We start from the raw sequence: 23,005 nt of genomic DNA, 5'->3' as shown, positions 1-23,005 counted from the left end.
GGTCTGTATGTCTGCGGACGGACAGGCGGTGAAAAAGGGGGCCTGGGGAGGGCTCCCGTTTATGCCGCAGCTGGGGGGTCACCAGCGCCCCGTTGGGCAGAGATTGAGAGGCCCCTTAGCAATGGCTTCGTCAGCTCAGCGGCCACAGCGAAGTGCCACCGGCGGCTGCCGCCATAGCTGAAACGTGGCTCGTGAACACCGCCCTGGCGCCTCTCGCCGTCTTTCCTCTGTGCACACGCCCCGGTGCCCCTGAGCACCCACATTTCCTGCTCCCATAACACCCCCGTCAGACTGGCCAGAGCCCACCAAGGGCCTTGTTTTAGCCGCCGCGCCGTCCAAGGCCCCGTGTCCCGGCCCGGCGCCCGGCGCGTGCGGGAGCTGGCTCAGGCCTCCACGGTGGGTGTGGGGGGTGACGGCTCATAGCAGCTGTGCGGCACTTGCTGTGGCAGCCAAGCGACCGATGCAGCGTCCTCGTGGGCGTCTGAGCTGCCCCTCGTGCCTGCCCGCGTGCCTGCCAGGGTGGGTGCCCAGGGGCCCGGCCCCTCCAGCACCCCCCTGCCCGGGCCCCGGCCAGGCCTTCCTTTCTTCATTCCGGGATTCATCCATGGATGTCAAACCCAGGAGGCCGCTGGGCCTTCCCGTGCAGTTTGCACAGGGAGAGGCCGAGCCCTGGAGACCCAGGTCACCTGCGGTCACCCTGTGAGGGACGGGGCAGAGCCAGGCCTCCTGGCCCCAGGCTGGCCCTTGTCCTGTTTGTTTTGCTCTTCTCCATCCCGGCACGCTGGCCGGGGGCACGGCCCACCCTGCAGTCACCCCACGCCGAGGCCTTCCTGGGTCCCCTTCCCTTCGGGCGGGCGGAGACCCTGGGCCGTGGCCGCCCTGGTACCTGCCTGCTCTGTCCCTGTGCATCAGCCCGGTGCCCCTCCTCCATGGAGCGTCCCGTCTCCTCCCGGCGCTCATTAGCCTTGTAAGACTAATGGACGCCATCGTGTCTAATTACCCTGCTGAAGGCCCAATTATGCGATTAACGTGCGTGGACTACGAGCTAATGATGAGAAGAGCCCCTCATTTGCATAGCATTAAGTTAATTGAGCCGCAGGCCGGGGGGCGGATGGGGTGGCGATGGCAGGATTCTCTTTCGGAGCCGATCCTAATGACCGGGGAGGACAGTTCACCTGACGGCTTCATTAATTAACGGCGATCGGATTACCGGGCCGACTGGCGAGTGGCCGTGGCTGGAAGGCTGGGCTTCGTAAGAAATGCGAGACGGCTGCTCCACGGAGCTTTCCGTCCGGCACTGGCTGGGCTGGAGGTGGGCCTGTGGTCACCTTGAAGGGCCATTTTATGTATTTTTTTATTCTTAAATGTATTTCTTATTGATTTCAGAGAGGAAGGGAGAGAGAGGGACAGAGAATCATTGATCGGCTGCCTCCTGCACGCCCCACACGGGGGATGGAGCCCACAACCGGGCATGTGCCCCGACCGGGAATCAAACCGTGACCTCCTGGTTCATCAGTTGATGCTCAGCCACGGAGCCACGCCGGCCGGGCTGCTCCCACCCTTTTCACGGCTCCTCCTTCTGCAGCCTGTCGCCGAGCAGTCGTCCATCTAACCAGGCCCCTGCCGAAGGGCACTGGACCATTCTCTTCCTTTCCCTTCGCAGACAGCACGCGTGAGCGCCTGGGTGCCCAGCTCGCGCCCTGACGGTCTCTGCAGGTGGGAAGGGGTGTGGCGTGGCTGGGCTGGAGGTGCGTTGTATTTTCAGCGGGTGCTGGCATGGCAGACCGAATTGGGGTGTCCTCTGGAAACAGCCGGAACATCCAAGGAGCAGAGGCTTCGTTGAAGTTGGGGACGCCAGGCCACAGGACGCGGAGGGCTGGGCCTGGGGCTGCGGCGAGAATGACGGCCCTGCGGCCGCCGGGCTGGTGGCAGGTTCAGCCGACTCACACGCACATGCTCACTTGCACGCTCACGCTCACACTTACACGCACACGCTCACATGCTCACGCTCACGGTCACACTCACGCTGTGGAAATGTTTGGCATCGAGGAACGAGTTTTAGGGCATATTTTCTCTTGGGATGGAGGGTGGGTTTAAAGATGCCCAGAAAGCTGGGCCGGCGTGGCTCAGTGGATAGAGTGTCGGCCACAGACCGAAGGTCCCGGGTTTGGTTTCAGCAAAGGGCACGCACCTGGGTTGCAGGCTTGATGCCCGGCTCTGGTCGGGGCGTGTGCAGGAGGCAACTGATCCGTGTGTCTCTCTCACATCGATGTTTCTCTCTCTCTGTCTCTCCCTCTCCCTTCCACTCTCTCTAAAAATCAATGGAAAAATACATCCTCGGGTGAGGACTAGCAACAAAAAATGAAATAAAATGTGTCTTCTTTCCAGAACGGTTGCGTTGCCCACGGCAGTTGATCTGGGTTTTCATGTCGAGCATTTCGGTAATGACAGGCGTTTCCGTTTTCACTGCTCTGAGCCTCACACGTGCCGGCTCGGGAACAGAGAGGCCCGTCGCGAAAGCAAGTCCTTCTGAGGCCACGCTGCCTCCTGAGAGGCTGGCGCCAGCGGCCCCCTAGCGGCACCTGCAAGTGGGCCGGCCGCCTCCCTGGGCACCGACCGCTGGCTGGCGTGGCCGCCACGTTTTCTAGAAGCCGCAGGTTTAGTGTCAGACACGTGAGCTTTGGAGCCAGAGCCCTGGGTGTGAGCTGGTGTCCGTCGACAGATGCTTAGCGAGCAGGTGCCGAGGGGCCCGTGAGCAGGACGGACAGACAGACAAGCCCCCCCTCTGGGTGGGAGCGCCCCTCGGAGGGCGGAGGTCAGTGAACGAGTGAGGAGAAGGCCTCCTCGGGTCCGCGCTGAGGCCTGGGCAGGCCCCTGGGAAGTCGGGAGGAACAGCACGCCAGGCAGGGGGAACAGCAGGGCCGCGGCCCCGAGGCAGGAAGTGTGTCTCTCTCACATCGATGTTTCTCTCCAGCTCTCAGTCACTTCTCCTCTCGGAGCCTCCGTTTCTTCCCTTGCGACGTGGAGCTGATGGTGCACACGGGCAACGTCGCTGGGAGGCTCAAGGAGGCAGGACAGGGAGACGGGTGATGAGGAATAACCTGCCCACTGGTGGGGCTCAGTGGCCGTGAACCAGGAGGTCAGGGTTCGATTCCCGGTCGGGGCACAGGCCTGGGTTGCAGGCTTGATCCCCAGTGTGGGGCGTGCAGGAGGCAGCCGATCGGTGATTCTCTCTCATCATTGATGTTTCTCTCTCTCTCCCTCTCCCTTCCTCCCATAAAAATATGTTTAGAAAAAAGGACAATTATGTGAGTGAATGCAGTCCCCACCGCGGTCCCAGCGGGCGGGCCCCCTCCCGGGGCTGGTGGGTTGGAGAGGCCTCGCCGTGAGGCCCCCCGGCGCTGGGCCCTTGCCCTCGAGCCCCCACCGGCAGCGGCTGTGAAACGCCTCCCGCTTTGCCCCATGGCTGTTCCCGATTGACACGTCAGTCCCTTGGCCGCCCCTGGACTAAGGCGTCCGGCTGTCATGTGCCAGCGCCCGGCGAGTGCCCGGTGTCATCGAGACAAACGGGCGCCACCCCGGGATGGCACGGGCCCGAGCCAGGCACCTGTCACCACTGGTGCAGAGCGCTCATGAAACCTCGACCACGACAGCGGCTAATGGACACGTGAGAGCATTGGTATTCCGGAGGCCGTGCGGTGGGGCGCTTGGCGGGGGCAGAGCTCTCCCGGCGCCGATGAGTTACACGCAGGGCGGGGCCAAGGTAGTATCCAGGGGTTGGTAGGAAAATGAGGCAATAATTAAATCAGGGGTCCTCAAACTTTTTAAACAGGGGGCCAGGTCCCTGTCCCTCAGACCGTTGGAGGGCCGGACTATAGTTTAAAAAAAAAAAAAAACTATGAACAAATTCCTATGCGCACTGTGGGCCCAGGATGAGTCGGCTGCTAAGCAGGACAGGCAGCAGCACCCAGCGGGCCGGATCCATGTCCTCGGCGGGCCGCATGTGGCCCACGGGCCGTAGTTTGAGGACCCCTGAATTAAATAGTATACAGAAATAAACTCGGTGTTTCTCGGACTCACGGCTAAACCGCTTTTGCCCACCCTGGTTGTGGGGTTGGTAACGATCCTGAGGGAGAGCTTTATGGGCGCGGACGTTACCGTGACAAGCACACGCGTGGGGGGCTGCCTGCCCCGGTGGCTGCGTCCCTCCCAGCTCGAGCTCTCTGCCCTTCGGGTACGGGGTCGAGGGGCAGAAGGGGCAGAAGGGGCAGCGGCTGCGATGGGACCCAACCGGCTTGCGGGGCGCCACTGGATGCCAGCCCGGCGAGCTGGGGGCACACAGGGCAGACAGCGGGGTGGCCCTCACCTGTGTGGGGGGAGAGAGCCCCGCCCACACACTGGGTGTGGCGCTCAGGGCCCTGATGTCCATGCTCAGATCCTGCCCTGCACTTCCTGGCCACAGGCCGAGAGCAGGCGCCGACCTACTCTGCCAGGTGGCAGGACGCGGGCCCGCCCAGGGCGGGGTGAGGCCTTGCAGGGTGTGTGTGGGGGGGTGTCCCGCGCCTGCCCAGCACATTTTGAGCCTCGGGGTCCCGTCAGCAGGGCGCCAGCGGCTCTGGGGGGGTTGGTTGAGTTCAGTTTGCATTTGGAGGGTGCCCTGGCCCTGAGGCCGCCGCCTCGGGTGGCAGGACGGGGTTTGTGGCTGGAGAGGGGGGTGTGAGTTTGAAAGTGCACAAGTCATTCCCTTAACGAACGTTTCCTGCCCCCCGCTTCCCCGGGGCCTCCGGGAGGGCGGGGGCGCTCCTGTGGGCAGGGAAGCGGCTCGTGGCGTCCGTCCGTCCGTCCATCCGGTAGAACCCGTAGCCTCTCTGGGGAGGACAGTCCCCTCTGACAGCTGCCGCTCTGTTGTTGCCGACGAGTTTCCCCTGAGAGTCGGGACAGAGCGCTGCGAGGTGTCTGACGGTGGACGTGGAGGGACAGCGGCCTGACGAGAACCCGCCGTCCTCGGAACTCTTTAAGGATCGGCGCCGACCCTGGGTCCAGGCCACCCGCCTGCGGAATGGCGGGCTCTGGGGTCCCCTTTGCCTCTGGGGTGCTGCCCCGGCTGCTGCTGCCCCCGCTGCTGGCGTGCGGACCTCAGCGAATAGGAGGGTCACTCGCCGTCCTCCGTTCCACGGACCCTGGTTGAGCCCCAGGTGCGTGCATGTGCGGACGGGCCAGCTGGCGGGGGGGGGGGGGGGGCGCAGAGCTGCGAGAGGCGTGGCCCGGCTCCAGGACCCGCCCCCCCAGAGCTGCCTTCAGGAGGGGGGGCGGGGGTGCTGGGCCCAGCAGCCTCTCCCGGGAGGTTCTGGGGGGCAGGACGGGCACCTGCACCGGGAAGAGGCCCTGGCACCGGGCAGGATGGAACCTCTGCAGCCGCTCAGACTTCGCGTTGTCCTGCCAGCCCCTGCCCGCCGAGGAGGAGCTGGTACAAGCTCGGCCCCGCTGGCCCCGCAGGCGGCCGCCGCGTTCTGGCGGGATGGCCTTCTTCCTTAAGGGCCTGGAGGAGAGTGGGGTCAGATCGGGAAATGGACCGCTCAGGGCGACAGGCGTGGCTGGGGGCGTCTCTGCTCTGTCCCTCCGTGACCCTGCACGAGTGGCCGGCCCTGGCCCGGGAGCCGGCTGACCTCCGGGGAGGGGCCCGCTGTGGAAGGGACGGGAGTGGGGGCTCAAGAGGGTTCCCCCGTTTGCGTGCTGCCTGGCCTCCCAGGAAAACCTCGGCCTGGGGTCAAGGGTGAGGCAGGAGAAGGTGGGGAGCGGTGGCTCCGGGCCGTGCCAGGGTGCCTGCCAGAGGGCTGGGGTCACCAGGGGTCCCCCATGGCCTGCGTTGCTCCCCTCAGTGTCAGCGACTGAGCCCCAGTCGCCCTCAAAGGGAGTGAGATGCAAATAGCCGTTTCCACCCGGACCGAGTATGTCTTCCCGCCTGTGAGGGCCCCGGTGCGTCAGATCATCCAAAGGGGGCACCCTGCCCGGCGCCCCCCATCTCCCGCTCGCACCATCGCTGGCCCGTTGGTCCCCTTTGCCACAGGGTTCGCACGGCCACGGCCTGCTTCTTCCCTCTCAGGAGTTTGTGCTCCGCTGATTATCGGGGCGCCGTGGACCCGGGCCAGGGACTCGCCCTCACCCGCCCCTTCTGAGCTGCAGGAGCTGGGCCCGTGTCCTCCCCACAGGGAAGGCCTGTCCGCATGCTGCGGGGGCCACTCCGGGGGCCGCTGGAACGAGCGCTGAGAGTGGTCCCTCCACAGTGATGGTGCCCTCTGCACCCAGCAGCGCAGGGCATGCCATGCAGGCCACCTGGTGCCCGCCAGGCCCCGGCAGCACCCTAGCATGCCCGGAGCCACGCCCGAGGGCTCCTCCCTACCTCACGTGTGCAGGGGGCGTTCCAGGAGGCCTCAGCCCCTCCGCGGACTCCGCTCCACCCGCCAAGCTGCCTGCGCAACCCCGTGAGCGCAGCCGAGTGGGCACTGCCCACCCCTTCCGGACAGGAACTCTGGGCCAGGCCGTGGGGCCAGGCAGAGGGGCCATGCCTGCTGCCCACGCGCCCTGGTCCTGAGGGCACAGGTGGGTGTGCTGGCGATGCGGGGCTTGATGAAGGCCCAGGACCGGCGGGGTGAGCGCTCACTGGGGGGGGCCCGGGGGGGACTTACCTCCTCATCACTAACAGGCGAAGGACGATCCCGGCTCCTTCCCTGTGGAATGCCGAGCGGCTCCCCACGCAGGGTGCTCAGCTCGGGGCCGGGCGGCAGCTGCTGCTCCTGGCAGTGGGGGAGGCCTCCGCGTGGATGGTCCCTCCACACGGGTTTGTGGCTGGCTGCTCCTTGCCAGGCACCGGCCCGGACCCCGGGGAACAGCCCCGAACAGAAGGTTCCCAGGGGAGGAGGTGGGCGTCACCCACCAGCACAGGAGGACAGAGTGCTCCGCGGGGAAGACCGAGTTCCCGGGGCGGGTGGAGCCGGCCGAGTGGCAGGCCGGTGGCCGGGGAAGGCACCTGTGAGGGAGGTCAGAGGCTGAGGCTTGGAGGCCGAGAAGGAGCCAGCCTGGGACGATGGGAGGAAGAGCCATCGGGCTGGGCAGCAGGACGCCAGGCGGGTCCGGGCAGCGGGTCCACAGCACAGGGTGGTGGTGGGGTGGGGGGCGGGGAGGCTGTGAAGGCTCAGGATGACCCTGACACCCAGCGCCGCCCATCATATGCACGGCCAGGCCCCGGAGCCCCCGGGAGCTGGTCAGAGAGCCCGGGGCAGGGTGGGGTTGTTGTCCTGCATATTTCAAACATTTCATTACACAGGGAATCCACTTAACTGTCCAAAGGTTAGACAATGTAGCCAGTTAAACATTGTTGACATCCAGAGGTCATCAATGGTAACATTGTGGTACGTGCCTGATGACATTGTTAGAGAGACTCTAAAAAGGGACCTTAACTACGTACATTGTATCACCTCCCCACACACTACATTGTATCACCTCCCTATGCGCTACATTGTATCGCCTCCCTGTGCGCTACAGTGTATCACCTCCCTATGCGCTACATTGTATCACCTCCCTACGCGCTACAGTGTATCACCTCCCTATGCACAAACATTGCATCACCTCCCTACGCGCTACAGTGTATCACCTCCCTATGCACAAACATTGCATCACCTCCCTATGCGCTACAGTGTATCACCTCCCTATGCGCTACAGTGTATCACCTCCCTATGCGCTACAGTGTATCACCTCCCTATGCGCTACAGTGTATCACCTCCCTATGCGCTACAGTGTATCACCTCCCTATGCGCTACAGTGTATCACCTCCCTATGCGCTACATTGTATCACCTCCCTACGCGCTACAGTGTATCACCTCCCTATGCACAAACATTGCATCACCTCCCTACGCGCTACAGTGTATCACCTCCCTATGCACAAACATTGCATCACCTCCCTATGCGCTACATTGTATCACCTCCCTACGCGCTACAGTGTATCACCTCCCTATGCACAAACATTGCATCACCTCCCTACGCGCTACAGTGTATCACCTCCCTATGCACAAACATTGCATCACCTCCCTATGCGCTACAGTGTATCACCTCCCTATGCGCTACAGTGTATCACCTCCCTATGCGCTACAGTGTATCACCTCCCTATGCGCTACAGTGTATCACCTCCCTATGCGCTACAGTGTATCACCTCCCTATGCGCTACAGTGTATCACCTCCCTATGCGCTACATTGTATCACCTCCCTACGCGCTACAGTGTATCACCTCCCTATGCACAAACATTGCATCACCTCCCTATGCGCTACAGTGTATCACCTCCCTATGCACAAACATTGCATCACCTCCCTATGCGCTACAGTGTATCACCTCCCTATGCGCTACAGTGTATCACCTCCCTATGCGCTACATTGTATCACCTCCCTACGCGCTACAGTGTATCACCTCCCTATGCTCTACAGTGTATCACCTCCCTATGCGCTACAGTGTATCCAGGCGGGCGGGTGCTCCAGCCTCCTTTCCCCTCACCCCGGGCTCAGGGTTACTGGTTACCGCAGGGAGAGGCTTGGGTCGCGGAGCCGCTAGTCTTCTGCACAAATAATAGGCTCAACCCACAGACAACTATCGAACCCAGAGTCTTAAATTGCAGCCCGCGTCCCAGGCGAGGGTTCGGAAAGGCTTTATCTGGAAGCTCCGGTTTCACCTCCGAGGTCGGTCACCTAGGAAGGTTAACCCGGAGCACAGACAGACAGACAGTTTGACCGGTGCCTGTGCAGGGGGCGCTAAGGGAGTGCTCTTCTGGCTCCGGCATGCCCCGGTCGGCCCTCCTCCCTCCCAACGCGGTGTCCTCCAACGGCAGTCGTTCAGGCCCAGGTGCAATTCGTGCCCAACTTCCACGTGCAACATGTGTCTGGCTGCAGCCGCCCCTTAGGTGCGGGGGGCGGGGGGCGGGGGCTGAGGGAGGAGGACTGTGGGTAGGACTCGCATGGGCAGGGCTGTGCGTGACCAGGTGGAGACTATCTTACACGGCAGCACCTGCACCTGTGTGTGTGCTAGCCCGCCAGTAGGAGCTGCTGGTGGATATTCGGGGAGGCCTGGAGCGTGGCCTTCCTGGGCCGGAGCTCAGAGGGGACGGCCGAGCCGGGCACTTCTGGGAAGTCCTCCGAAGGGCACTGGGAGGTCGCCAAGGTGTCCGCTGTGGCCCTCTGGGGCCTCCACGCCGGAGAGAACGAAGCGTGGAGGCAATGAAGCTGGTGGAGGCCCGATAGGCCGTGGGAGGAGGTCGGGGGGAGGCCAGGTCTGGGGGGCACACGTGGGGCCCAGGAGCCCAGCCCCCCCAGAAGCCTGCACGCGGCAGAAACTCAGTCAAAACGTGCCGCGTGTCAACACCGCAAGCCAAGGAGGGCGGAGGGCGGAGGTCAGGGGGAAGGGCAAACGCTGCGATGCCGGGGCTGCCAACGACCGCCATCTCATCAGAAGACGATCCGCCCGAGACCGCAGGGCGCACCCGCCTGCCGCCCGCATCGCGTTTACCAAAGGGCTCCGGCGCCTCGTCCCGTGCTGGCGGCACGCTGGCTTCCTTCGCTTCACTTGGTCTTCTCGGTGGGCTCGCCCCGCACCACGGACAGGCCGTCTTGATCCGGACGTGTCCGGCGTGTCTGGCTCACTCCGCACCAGGCCCAGGCCTGGACGGCTGGGAGCTCGGACTGGCGGGTGCTGCGTGAATATTCGCTGGACGAACGAACGAGAACCAGAGGCACTGGTTTGCACGGAGCTGCTCACGGCTCACGGGGCCCTCGTGCACCTGGGCCCCCAGGTGGCTGCGGCCTGGGTGAGGGGGACGGTCCGCACACAGGGGGTCTCGCCCTCGGTCCTCCTCGGTGGCCCACGTCCGCTGCGTCCGGTCTTCGGTCGACCTGCTCCTACGAGATGAAGTGTGACTCCACGGTGACGGCAGGGACCGCGGGCGCTCAGACGCACTGTGACCCTGCCCCTGGGTGGCCTGCGTGAGAAACGGGCCGTTGTGTTAGCCCCACCGTGCGGGTCCGTCAGCTGACAATGGCTCCTTCTCCAAAGTCACCCTTCCCTTGTGGCGCCACCATTAGTGTTTTCCTTCATTGTAGCAGTGACATTCTCATTGGAACCCCGACAGGAGAGAGAAGAAGCCCCCTCCCTCCCTGCCTGGCCCCCCCCGCTCCCTCCCTCCCTCCCTCCCCCGCCCCCAGAGCTGCGGACATGGGTTTGCTGTGATGCCAGCCTTCATACTGTGCCCAGTTTTGCTGCCACGAGTGGCTCAGCCACGGGGAGCTCGCCTGGATGTCGGCACTGGCGCAGGGATTGGCCGAGGGGGATCCCTGAACCAAGTGCCCAGCCTCCTCCGTTGCCCATCTTCGCGCCGAGAACGCGCGTGTGCCGCGCCCCGTGCCGTAGGCCCCGAGGAGGGCTGCTGCCCTGCGCCCGCCCGGGAGCACTGGGCCCCGGCATCCTCCACCCGGACGTGGGGACCCTGTGGTGCCGGCCGTCTCCCTCCTGGGTCTGGGCAGAGCCTGTCGCCGGAGGGCCTGCTTGGAGATGCCGCCGGCGCGTGCCGTTGGGGTGGAGCCGACCTTGACCGCAGCGCCTTCCGGGAGGAGAAGAGCCTCCTTAGCGGCGCCCGTGGAAATCGCACACGTCACGTGATGGTGACATCGGCCGGAATCACCTGGGCCCGTGGTCGGCAAACTGCGGCTCGCGAGCCACATGCAGCTCTTTGGCCCCTTGAGTGTGGCTCTTCCACAAAATACCACGGCCTGGGCGAGTCTATTTTGAAGAAGTGGCGTTAGAAGAAGTTTAAGTTTAAAAAATGTGGCTCTCCAAAGAAATGTCAATCGTTGTCCTGTTGCTATTTGGCTCTGTGGACTGATGAGTTTGCCGACCACTGCTCTGGGCGATCACCAAAGAGCAAATACCAGGCACGTGATTCGCTCTTTTACTCTTCACCCCCCACCCCGCCCCACCCCGCCCTAGAGACCCCAGTCCCTCCCCACAGCTCCGGAGGGGGGGGGGTTGGAGAGGGTAAGCCCCGGGGGTGCGGCGTGTGGGGTGTGCGTGCGTGTGTTTAGTGCGTGTGAGAAGCCAGAGGGGGGAGAGGAAGCGTTTCAGAGGCCTGGCCGGTCGGCGGGCCAGTGAGGTCAGACGCCGGCTCTGAGCGTCTGCGAGGAGCTGGGAAAGCGGCATTGCTGCTCCAAGGTGACATTCCTCTGGACCAGAGGCCTCGCGGCTCCTGGCAGTGGGCCGTCCCCACAGCCTCGTGGGAGCCGCTCTGTCTCCCGCGCTCCGGGGCGATCTCGTCTTCTCTGACCCCCTTCCACGCACACCGACGGGCGGGGGTGGGCAGAGCTTCGTGCTTGGGTCGGAGTTCGCCGCTGACTGCGTGTAATGCAGCCCCGAGCGAGCGAGCAGAGGGAGAGTCGGGCCTGGGGCGAGGGCCTGGGGGCCGGGCCTGGGGCGACTCCAGGCTCCTGCCCCCCGGACCGTGGTGGGCTTCGCGTCCCCCTCCCACCTCCCTGAAGCGCCACCCGGCATCGTTGGTAAAACAAAAGCCGGTGGACACGGAGCCGGTTTAATCACCTAATGGCCCGGACACCCGACGCCGGCCACAGGGCCGCGGTAACGACAGCCAAGTTGGCCCGGCCCCGCCGTCTCACAGCCTGACGGGCGCGGCCGGGCTTTGGAAGAATGAAATATGCATGGCTATCGCTGACAGCCCCGTAAAGGGCGCAATTAGCCCGTAATCCGAGAGCCGGGCGGCCGCCGCCCGCGGCTCCCATTAGTTAAATGCATTTTGTTCGTCCTCATCCCATCAAATCAACGAACACTTCCTTTAATTGGTTCATGAATTATACAGCCGCCCGCATTATAATTTAATCGCCTGTAAACATTCACAGGCCCCGCGTAAAGCGCCCGCGCTCATTAATTCCTTAATTTCCGCCGACGGAGGGGGAGCCCGGATGAACGGTGGCAGAACAGAGCGCCCGGGGCAACGGAAGAAGGAGAGGAAGGTGGGGGGCCGTTTAGGTTTTTTAAGGGCTGTCAGAAACTCCATCTGCGAGCTGTCAGCAGCCCGGACCCGTCCCCCTTCCCCTCCCCCCGTGGCGGGAAGTGACTGGCGGATTCATGCGGAGGCTTGTCAACCGTCTTTAAACATCAAGCCGGCGGGTAAACCGAGCCCGGTGTAAATTAATTCTTGTCTTACGGCCCCCCTCTCTCCGCCCCCATGAATATTTCATGGCGGGCAGCATAAATATTAATTCTAATAGCTCTGCACAGTGGTTATTATTTCTGTTTTATGACAAATATTCATAAAATATTCAGGACCCTTTTTAGAATATTTACACACTTGATGGTGAACTTTCCCAGATTCCCGGGGACACGGTCAGCATTATTGGGGGGTTCTCTTGACGGACTTTGCCCCCTTAATTAATGCCGCCGGTCATCAATATTGAACCAGACTCGGGTTTTCCGAGGAGGAGCGGACCCTGAGATTGGAGGCGACGGGACAGCGGCTGCCCCTCGCTGGGGTCTGCTCCCTTCTTACCCCGGAGCCCTGGCGGCACCCCGCTCAGCGGAGTGAAATGAGAGCGAAAGCCTTCGGGTGCCGCTGCAGGACTGACGCGGGCACTTGGCACAGGGTCGGCGTCCTTACCTCGCGGGGCAGCAGCCGGCCGTGGGGACGAAGGCTCTTTTGGAATCCGTGTCATTTACCTCCAACCGCGAGAGGCAGCTGCGCGGTGTCCCCAGAGACGTGAACAGGGAGGGGTCCCAGCCTGGGTGTGGGTGTGTCTGAAGTGATGGAGGTCAGGGTGGGTCCAGCGAGCCTGGAGGATGGGGGTGCATACGGGGTGCCAACCCTCCCACCCGCCCCACTAGTTCCCTGGAGCTGCTGGGACCCCCTGCAGGGAGCGAAGCGGAAGTGTCCACGCAAGAAGGTGGCCGGCAGCCGAGGGCCCGCCGTCAGCGGCCTGGAGCCCAGCCTGAGGCACGGTCACCTCCGGCCTCGGATTTCCCACCCTTGACGGGGCGGACCCCAGGGCCTGGGGCACCCGCTTACTAAGGGCTTGAGCGGGATGGCATAGGTCCGTGCGCGTGTGTGCGAGGGCCTGGCGGCAGGGGGGCGTCATGGTTCCGTCCGGGGCTGGCAGGCTGACTCCCAGCAAGAGCCCGAGGCCATTTTTTTTTTTTTTATTGATTTTTTACAGAGAGGAAGAGAGAGGGATAGAGAGTTAGAAACATCGATGAGAGAGAAACATCGATCAGCTGCCTCCTGCACACCCCCTACTGAGTATGTGCCCGCAACCAAGGTACATGCCCTTGACCGGAATCGAACCTGGGACCTTTCAGTCCGCAGGCCGACGCTCTATCCACTGAGCCAAACCGGTTAGGGCGAGCCCGAGGCCTTTGAGTCGAAGGCAGGACAAAGCCGATGTCGCAGCTCAAGGGCGGCCAGGAGGACACGCTCTGGCCCCAGGCCTTGGCTGACTGGGCGAGGCCCACGCGCTGGGGAGGGCGCCGGCTTCGTTCAGCTCCCGGTTTACATGTTAATCTCATCCGAACACGGACTCGAGGATACTGTTTGACCACAAATCTGGGAGCCTGTGGCCCAGTCAAGGGCGCAGGTGAATGACCCCTCACAGCCGCTTCCGGTTGGGCGGCGGCCGGTTGCCACACCCCTCGCCGGTTGCCATGGAGCTAACAGATCCCTGGGAAGGTCGGGATGCAGCTCTCCATCCCTCGCAGGTCCCGGTTGCCATGGGAGTGTCTGGGTGGCAGAAGGAGTTCTTTCTTCCTAGGGGTGAAGGAGGCAGCAACTTTAAGACGACTTTACAACGGAGATGGGCCGAAACCGGTTTGGCTCAGTGGATAGAGCGTCGGCCTGCGGACTGAAGGGTCCCAGGTTCGATTCCGGTCAAGGGCATGTACCGTGGCTGCAGGCACATCCCCAGAAGGAGGTGTGCAGGAGGCAGCTGATGGATGTTTCTCTCTCATCGATGTTTCTGGCTCTCTGTCCTTCTCCCTTCCTCTCTGTAAAAAATCAATAAAATATATTTTAAAAAAATAAAACAGAGATGGATTATGCGGGATTGAGCCCTGGGTCACGCCCCCCCCTCCCCCGCCCCGCACCCCAACCGGAGACCGGATGGCTGCGTTTTGTTGGCGCGTGGTGAATGGCCAGGTGCCCGCTAGTGTGCAGGTAGCACAGTGACGTGTGTTCGCCTGCCCCGGAGCTCCCCACAGCCAGCGGGATCTGCCGCTATCAGCTGGGCAGTTTTACACAAACTCTGGCGGGGGGGGGGGGGGGACCTTTTTTGGAGGGGCCCTTTTTAAAGCGGGGGCAGGGGAGGACAGGACACAGCAGCTGCCGGGTGAGGGCGGAGGCACGGTCTCGGGTGGAAAGTGAGGGTGAGATGGCTGCCCTTCCATTTTCAAATTGGAGGCAAACCCCTTTGCAGGGACGTGTTTGTAACGTCCCCCCCCGGCCTGCGGCACGGCTTCATTTCTTAACGTCTTTTGAAGAGCAGAAGCTTTTTCTTTTTAAATATATTTTATTGATTTTTTACAGAGAGGAAGGGAGAGGGATAGAGAGTCAGAAACATCGATGAGAGAGAAACATCGACCAGCTGCCTCCTGCACACCTCCCACGGGGGATGTGCCCGCAACCAAGGTACATGCCCCTGGCCGGAATCGAACCCGGGACCCTTCAGTCCGCAGGCCGACGCTCTATCCACTGAGCCAAACCGGTCAGGGCAAGAGCAGAAGCTTTTAATGTATTTTAATGAAAGTGAATTTGGCCAAAAATGTTTATGGGTCACGATTTCAGCTCCATATCTAGGAAGCCTTTAAGCCAAGGCCGCAAAGGTTTCTCCCAGAAGTCTATCTGCGCTTCAGGCACCGATTCACTCTGATGTGAATTTGTCCATGGTGCGGGGCGTGGGTCACATCCTCCTCACTCTTTGCATTATTACGCTTTTGGGTGAAAACGCCCACTTTCTCTCCATGGCATTGTGCTGCCACCTTTGTGGGGCGGGTGGGGTGGCGGGGCAGTGTGTCTGCGGGGAGCTGCGGGGGCTCCAGGCTGCCCCGCGGCGGCCTCGCTGGCACCGTGCACCGCGCCCGCCTCATCAGAGGTCCCCCCAGGGAACCCAGCTGCTCCCAGCGAGGCCTCCCGGGTCTCCAGGACCACGGGGGTGTCCTCCCGCTGGCCCGCCCCGCCCAGGCTGGCCCTTGACCTGCGAGGGGGCTTGGCACGCTGCGTTAGAAACCCTCCTGTCGGGCGTGGTGCGTGGTCCTGGAGCAGCACCGATCACCGATCACCGATCACCGATCACCCATCACCCATCACCGATCACCGATCACCGATCACCGGGGTTGGAAACTGGCTTGCTCTCCGCTGGTCTCGGGGTGACAGCCGCGGGGGTGCTGCTGCTCGGCCTTCGTGTTCCAGGGGCGCGACGCGGGCCGCGTTCGCAGTGTACGGGATGAAAGCGTGGGAACGCCTCTGCTCCCCGCATCCCGAACGCCCCCCATCTCGCTGGTCCTGTTTGGTGACTGTTACCTTACGTGCTGGGAAGGAGGGGGTTTCCGGGGCTCCTGCCCGCCCCCATGGCACCCGCTCTGTTCTCTGGATGGCCTGGCCGCGGCTGCCGCTTCCCGGGGTCCCAGTGAGGGCTTCCCGGCCACTGGGCAGAGCAAACCTCAGCAGACAGCCTGGGCACAGCGAGAGGGAGGGAGAGGCGGGGGAGCAGCTGGCCTGGAACGGAGCAGCAGCCTAGGGACTCCCGGTCTGTTGAAGCGCCCACGTTGCCCAGCGTGCCTGGCACCGGGGAGACCAGGTGTCCGTCTAACAGCTGCAGAAGCCCAGCTCCAATCAGTGCACGCGAAAGGGGAGATTTGTGTGTTCATGTCAGGGAACACCGAGGGGTGGGTTGGCTTCAGGCACAGCTTGATCCAGGCCCCAAACAGTGTCTCAGCGTCTCTCTGCTTTCTCGGCATCGTCTGCTCCTTGGGGTGGGCTTCATCCTCAGGTAGGCGCTCTCCGGGTGCAGGCAACCCGGCTCCCACACACCGGCTTAGCAGCCCCAGCAAGAAGGAAGCTCCTTTCTTCCTGGCCTGTGGGGGTCAGGGGGTGCCAGGGGGTCGGGGGGCAGCTTCCTATAGACCCGGCTCAGCTCAGCCTGCACCGGTCCCAATTCCTTGGCCAGGAGGAGCCAGCACTCATGGGCACATCTGGGGACGAGAGAGCATCAGGGTGGCACCTGTGAGCTGAGAGAAGCAGCGAGTGTGGGGACAGCGGGCAGCATCGGGGCAGCCCCACCTGCACCTCCTCACAGACGTGACTCGGAACCACTCCTAAGAGCTGGCGCCGTCGAGAATCTGACGCGAGGCATGAACCCATTCCCCCCAGAAAACACACTTAGGCAGCCGTCCGTGTCTAACTCCAGGGGCCGGGGGACCTGCAGGGGTGCCTGGTTCCAGTCGCTGGGAGAGAACTTGGCCCCCCAACACCTGCCGAACCAGCACAGCGGGCAGGGTGCGGGCACCCCCAGGGCTTCTGCTGCCGGAGGTTCCCGGGAGGGAGGGGGGCGGCTCGGTCCCCGCTGCCGGCCCGGCCTTTCAGCAGAGTTCTCCCTCTGCCAGCCGCTGGGTTCGGGCTGAGACAGAAGACCAGGCAGCAGGTGGCGTTCAGAAGGGCCTGAGCGGCACGCCACTCGCTCATTCTTCCCAGGGCGTCCCGAGCAGCCCGGCCAGTCGTTGCTCTGCGCCCAGCAGGTGGCACCTGGGCCCGGGAGGCTGGGCCTCCCCGTGGGGACCAGCGTCCAATTGGACCAGCAAAGCGTGGCCTCTCGGCAGGCGGTTTGATGCCTGTGGGGCGATGGGGAGCTGGAGGAGGTCCCCGCTGAGCACCAGGGAGGGGCCTCATTTGTGTGCCTCGTTCTCACACTCAGCGGGCCTTCTCCCCGAGTTCACCCGGACGTGAAACGAGCGGGCTCGGGTGCCCAGGGAGAGTTTCTTGTCCCCGATTGTCCCCTGTGGAAGCTCTCAAACCAGTCGTCCAGCCTGGATGGCAATGCTGACGCCACAGGGCTGGTCTCAGTTCCGGGCGAGGGCTCACTGCGGAGCCCGGCACACAGCAGGCACTCGATAAATGTAGGCATGCGTGAAATACATAGTGAGCGAGCCATGGAACATTCCAGATGGTAAGATGTTTTAAGAGCACACCAAGGTGTTTTGCCCGGTCCGTGTGGCTCAGTGGTTGAGCGGCGGCCCGTGAACCAGGAGGCCCCAGTTCGATTCCCAGTCAAGGGCACTTGCCCGGGTTGAGGCTTGATCCCCAGTGCGGGGCGCGCAGGAGGCAGCTGGTCAATGATTCTCTCATCATGGATGCTTCCATCTCCCTCTCCCTTCCTCTCTGACATCAATGAAAACGTACTTAAAAAGAAGAAAGGCGCCGAAACCGGTTTGGCTCAGTGGATAGAGCGTTGGCCTGCGGACTGAAAGGTCCCGGGTTCGATTCCGGTCAAGGGCATGTACCTTGGTTGCAGGCACATCCCCAGTGGGAGGTGTGCAGGAGGCAGCTGATCAATGTTTCTCTCTCATCGATGTTTCTAGCTCTCTATCTCTCTCCCTTCCTCTCTGTGAAATATCAATAAAATATATTAAAAAAAAAAAAAAAGACGAAAGGCACCCCCAGGCGTTTAGCCGCCAGCAGGGAGGAACTAGGCGCGGTGGGTCAGCTCGGGTGACTGCGGGGCCTGGTCTGTCCCGCAGGGTCTTCTTCCTGAACGTGCCATTAGACTCGGTCCTCGAGCGGCTGACCCTGAGGAGAACTGATCCCGTCACCGGAGAAAGGTTTGTGCCAGCCCCCTCCCCCCGCCCTCCCCCCACGTGGCCATCAGAGCTCTGGGGCCAGGCCCCCTGGGGACTCCTTTCCCTGCCCTGCTGACCGATGCTCGGCGGGAAATCCGGGGGCGGCACGGTGACTGCCCACAGAAGGCTCTAGAACGGGGTTCCTCTCCCTGGCTCCTCGGGGCAGCCTCTGTTCACCCTCTCTGCCTGGAAGAGAAACCAGGAAACGAACGTCCGAGGCGCTCAGCAGTCCTGGTGACGTTCGCCCGGGCTGTCCCGGGCGGCAGCTCCGACCCCAGCGTGGGCCCTGTGGCCCGGACAGGTGTCCCCTGGGCCTGTCACTGGGCCTTGGTCTCACAGCGACACTGCACACATCCCCGTGGGAACCGGGTCACCTCTGAGCCTCCTGCCATTACAGGGGGTGATCTCTGAGTTTCACGCTGCCGTCCGACCGGGCATAGTCCCTGTGTTCGTGTTGAATGCAATTCAAGTCCCTGCAGTCACAAAGGGGTAGCAGCTTCCGTCCTCCTGGCTAAGCCACGTTTCTTGGCAACCAGGACCACGTTTCCTGGCAACCAGGACCACGTTTCTTGGCAACCAGGACCACGTTTCCTGGCAACCAGGACCACGTTTCTTGGCAACCAGGACCACGTTTCTTGGCAACCAGGACCACGTTTCTTGGCAACCAGGACCACGTTTCTTGGTAACCAGGACCACGTTTCTTGGTAACCAGGACCACGTTTCTTGGTAACCAGGGCCACGTTTCCTGGCAACCAGGACCATGTTTCTTGGTAACCAGGACCACGTTTCTTGGCAACCAGGGCCACGTTTCCTGGCAACCAGGACCATGTTTCTTGGCAACCAGGACCACGTTTCTTGGCAACCAGGACCATGTTTCTTGGCAACCAGGACCACGTTTCTTGGCAACCAGGACCACGTTTCTTGGTAACCAGGACCATGTTTCTTGGTAACCAGGAGCATGTTTCTTGGCAACCAGGACCATGTTTCTTGGCAACATGGCAGGGGAGAAGGGGCCTCTGTCCAACTGTGGGCCACGCTGGTCACCGCCACCACCACCAGACATTCACTGCCCCGGCTCCGTGCGCACCCTCGGCTGCGCGGGACCACTGCAGGCGTGGAGTGAGGAGGGGCAGGAAAGAACACCAGGACTTTTCTAAACCGCATGTCTGATCTGTGCGCCCCTCCTGGCTGCGGGGGGACGGTCCTTTGCTGACCTGTGTCACGTGCGATTGCCTTCATGTGGCCTGGGGCCTCCCCCAGCAGTGACCCGCATCTCCGCTGCCACTTGTGGTCACAGTGTCCCCTCCCGCAGTTCCCTGAGCGCTCCGTCAGCATGGCCTGTCTGCCTGTCGGTAGAGGCGACGTGCCAGAGCAGATGCTGGGTAAACAGCGCCTGGGCGAGAGGGGCAGGGCGGCAGCGAGGGAAGACGGGGGTTTGGACCTCATCCGCGCCGTTCCGTCCCCGTGTTGCCGCCGCCCTTGCTCTGGGCCGGGACCAGGTGTCGGGTCTGTGGCTCCCGCGCCAGCCGAGGCTGCGCACCAAGCCGGTGGCAGTAAATGCCTGCGGTGGCGGCCCCAGTCGGACAGAGGCCCCTTCTCCCCCGCTGTCCGGGCGGACCGTGGTCACCTGCTCCCCTGCTCTCTCGCAGGTACCACCTCATATACAAGCCGCCTCCGACCATGGAGGTCCAGGCCCGTCTCCGGCAGAACCCCAAGGATGCCGAAGAGCAAGTCAAGTTCAAGATGGACCTGTTCTACAGGAACTCGGCCGAGCTGGAGGAGTTCTACAAGCAGGCCATCACCCTCAACGGGGACCAGGACCCCTACACCGTCTTTGAGTACATCGAGAGCGGGATCACCCACCCCCTGCCCCAGAGAGGCCCCTGAGGCCAGTGGAGCCGGGGTGCCCCCCCCCCCCAGCCAGGCATTAAAGAGTGTGGGTGCCACCTCGCCTCGGTGTCCTGAGATGGCCGTGCTTGGGGTCGGGGAGCACAGGATGGGTGGAGTCCAGGGAGGCGGGAAGCAGCGTGGAGGGGTCAGGCCCGGTGGCTGTGGCTCAGCCCCAATGCCCCGTGCACGGGGCGGGGAGTCCCTGAGCCCGGCCTGTCTCTGAACCGGATGGGACACGAAGGAGCCTGCCTCATGCTGCGGGTCCGTGAGTGGGCAGGCCACGCCCGGGGCCCTGGGCCCGGCTCACAGCCACCGTGACGCAGCCACCGAACCGCCTCTCAGGCGCTGCTGCAGGCAGGGCTCCGACATGAGGCCCGGCTCTCTCTGCACTGCCCTCCCCCACACACTCTGGGGTCACCTCCCTCCCCCTCCTCTCCCCCCTCCCCTTCCCCCCTCTCTGGGGTCACCTCCCTCCCCCTCCCCTCCCCTACCCTCTGGGGTCACCTGCCTCTCCCTCCCCCTCCCCTCTGGGGTCACCTCCCTCCTCATCCCCTCCCCCTTCCCTCCCCCTCCCCTTCCCCTCCTCTCCCCCTCCCCTCCCCTTCCCCCCCTCTGGGGTCACCTCCCGCCCCCTCCCCTCCCCCTACCCTTTGGGGTCACCTCCCCATCCCCTCCCCTCCCCTCCCCCTCCCCTCTGGGGTCACCTCCCCCCTCCCCTCCCCCTCCCCTCTGGGGTCACCTTCCGCCCCCTCCCCTCCCCCTGGCTTGCCATCCCCCATACCAGAGGCGAGCTCCCTGAGCTGGAACTGTCAGGAAACGCCGTTTGGATGTAAAAACGTAGCCAGAGAGGAGCCCTCCGAAAGCAGACGTCTCTTTTTTGTCTGTTTGTTAACGCTCACCTGCGGGTACATGTACTTACACTGAGTTAGAGAGAGTGGGAGGGGAGACAGAGAAACATCCATGTGAGAGGCACATCTATGAGTTGCCTCCCGCACATGCCCAGACCAGGGCTGGAGAGCGAACCTGCAACGGGGCACGTGCCCTTGACCAGGAATCGAACCCGGGACCCTTCAGTCCACAGGCCGATGCTCTACCCACTGAGCCGCCCGCCAGGGCAAGCAGTCGTTTCTTTAGTTACCACGTTGATGCTTACTTTACCACCTGCTCTCTGGGGTGGCCCACACCGATGGCAGTCCCACCCCTGCACCCCTGGGGCAGTCCCACCCCTGCACCCCCAGAGCAGTCCCACCCCTGCACCCCTGGGGCAGCATTCGGAGGCAAGTGAGGTCCGCCAAGAGCAGGGCTGTGGAAGGAGCAGCCTGGGTCCCATGGGGCTGTGTGCCCTCGGGCGAGCCACTTCACGCCCTGGGCCTTGTAAAAGGAGACAAAACAGTCCGTGCCTCCTGGGCAGCACGAGCGATGGGCTGAGGATGGGGGCGCACACCGCCACGCACGGTCACCGCCGCATGCCCTGCCTCATTCTCACCACGACCCCAGAGCCGCGTTTTTATCCTTAAACCGGTGGCCTGGTGCACATTAAAAGGGGATTAATTAGAGGAAATAATTTAATTAGAGGAAATAATTTAATGTATATGAAAACCTTCCTCCTGTCAGAGTCTGGGGCTCACCACGGGACCCAGAGTCAAGTCCCCACCCACCCACATGCACCTCAAAATTGCGTGAGACCCAGACCCGGCCGGCCCTCCCCCACATTGGGATAGATCCAGACCAGGCTAGTCCCACCCTTGTCAAGCCCCGCTGGGCAGGGGGTGTAGCCTCAGGTCCCCTGGCCCGGCGCTAGGACGGGGGGCATGGCCTGAGGTCCCCCAGCCCAAACCGGGGCGAGAGGCGTGCCTTGAGGTCCTCTGTCAAACCCCGTCAGGTGGGGGGCATGGCCTGAGGTACCCCGTCAAGCCCCGCCAGTCGGGGCGGGGGGGCGCAGCCTCAGGTCCCCCGTCAAGCCTCACTGGGTGGGGGCACGGCCTGAGTTCCCCTGATCCATTACTGGGGGTGCACCTTGAGGTTCCCTGTCAAGTCCCCCTGGGTGGGGGGCACGGCCTGAGGTCCCCTGTCAAGCCCAGTCAGGCAGGGGGGCACAGCCTCAGGTCCCCTGGCCTGGTGCCGGGGTGGGGGGCGTGGCCTGAAGTCCCCTGTCAAGCCCCACCTGGTGGGGGGTGCGGCCTGAGGTCCCCCGGCCTGACGCTGGGGCGGGGGGAGCAGCCTGAGGTCCCCTAGCCCAGCACCAGGACAGGAAGCGTACCTTGAGGTCCCCTGCCAAGCCTCGCAGGGTGGGGGGCATGGCCTCAGGTCCCCTGGCCTGGCACTGGGGCTGGGGGTGCAGCCTGAGGTCCCCCAGCCTGACGCCAGGGTGGGCGGTGCAGCCTGAGGTCCCCTGTCAAGCCCTGCCAGGTGGGGGGCGTGGCCTGAGGTCCCCTGTCAAGCCCTGCTGGCCTGAGGTCTCCTGTCAAGCCCCGTGGGGGCGGGGGAGGGCATAGCCTCAGGTCCCTGCTGATTGCTCGTTAAGGCTCCTTATGGGAACTTGGCCTCAGCTGTGGGTGCAGCCATCTTTGCGATGGAGTGATGGTCAATTAGCATATTCCCTCTTTATTAGCTAGGATGAGGAGAGTGGGGCTCTCGGAGAGTTAAACAACTTTCGAAGGCTGCCGGTGGTGAGTGGGCGGGGCCTGTGGACAGGACCAGAGCTCAGCCAGCCTAAGGTGACGCTGTCCATCCCTCCGTGGCCACTCCTGGGTGCTGTGGGCTCTGCAGGCCCCAGCAGAGCCGCCCCAGTGGGACCTGAAGTCTGGCCTGCACGGGGTCCTAGCGAGTCTTGGGGAACAGCTGTGTGTGTCTAGAACTGCCCTGTCCATCAGCAGAAGGGCCAGGACCCAAGTCCCTGGACCAGGGCTACCCGTGAGGGCGGCGTGGCACCTCCTTCCCCCAGCAGGTGGGGGTGAGCTGTGGACAGCACCCCGCGCTTCCCCAGGCCCTGGTATCCCGGCCCCCCCGCTGGTGCTGACTGGACATGGGCTCAGCTCCGGTTTCACTGAGATGCACTGGGCGCCCACTGGGTGGGCCCAACAAGCTCCTGCTCCTGTAGGTTGCTGCCTGGGACCCGCCTGGGACACACCTGGGACCCGCCTAGGACACACCTGGGACCCGCCTAGGACACACCTGGGACCCGCCTGGGACACACCT

General features: G+C 63.3%; 1 protein-coding gene across 6 annotated transcripts in view; it reads left to right on the top strand.

Annotated features, from left to right (window-relative positions):
* AK8 (adenylate kinase 8) overlaps positions 1–19,868 on the top strand; it is a 72,415-nt gene extending 52,547 nt beyond the window's left edge. For all 6 annotated transcript variants that reach the window (XM_080667914.1, XM_080667917.1, XM_080667918.1 and 3 more), the window contains 2 exons: positions 17,819–17,899; positions 19,567–19,868. In XM_080667914.1, the coding sequence (XP_080524040.1) occupies positions 17,819–17,899; positions 19,567–19,804 (319 nt within the window). In that variant the 3' untranslated portion in view covers positions 19,805–19,868. The remainder of the gene's footprint in view (positions 1–17,818; positions 17,900–19,566) is intronic.
* Positions 19,869–23,005: the final 3,137 nt, after the last annotated feature.

The sequence above is a fragment of the Plecotus auritus genome, assembly GCF_963455305.1.
Source record: "Plecotus auritus genome assembly, chromosome: 5".
Classification (NCBI taxonomy): Eukaryota; Metazoa; Chordata; class Mammalia; order Chiroptera; family Vespertilionidae; genus Plecotus; species Plecotus auritus.
This window is presented reverse-complemented; position numbering and strand designations above follow the sequence as displayed.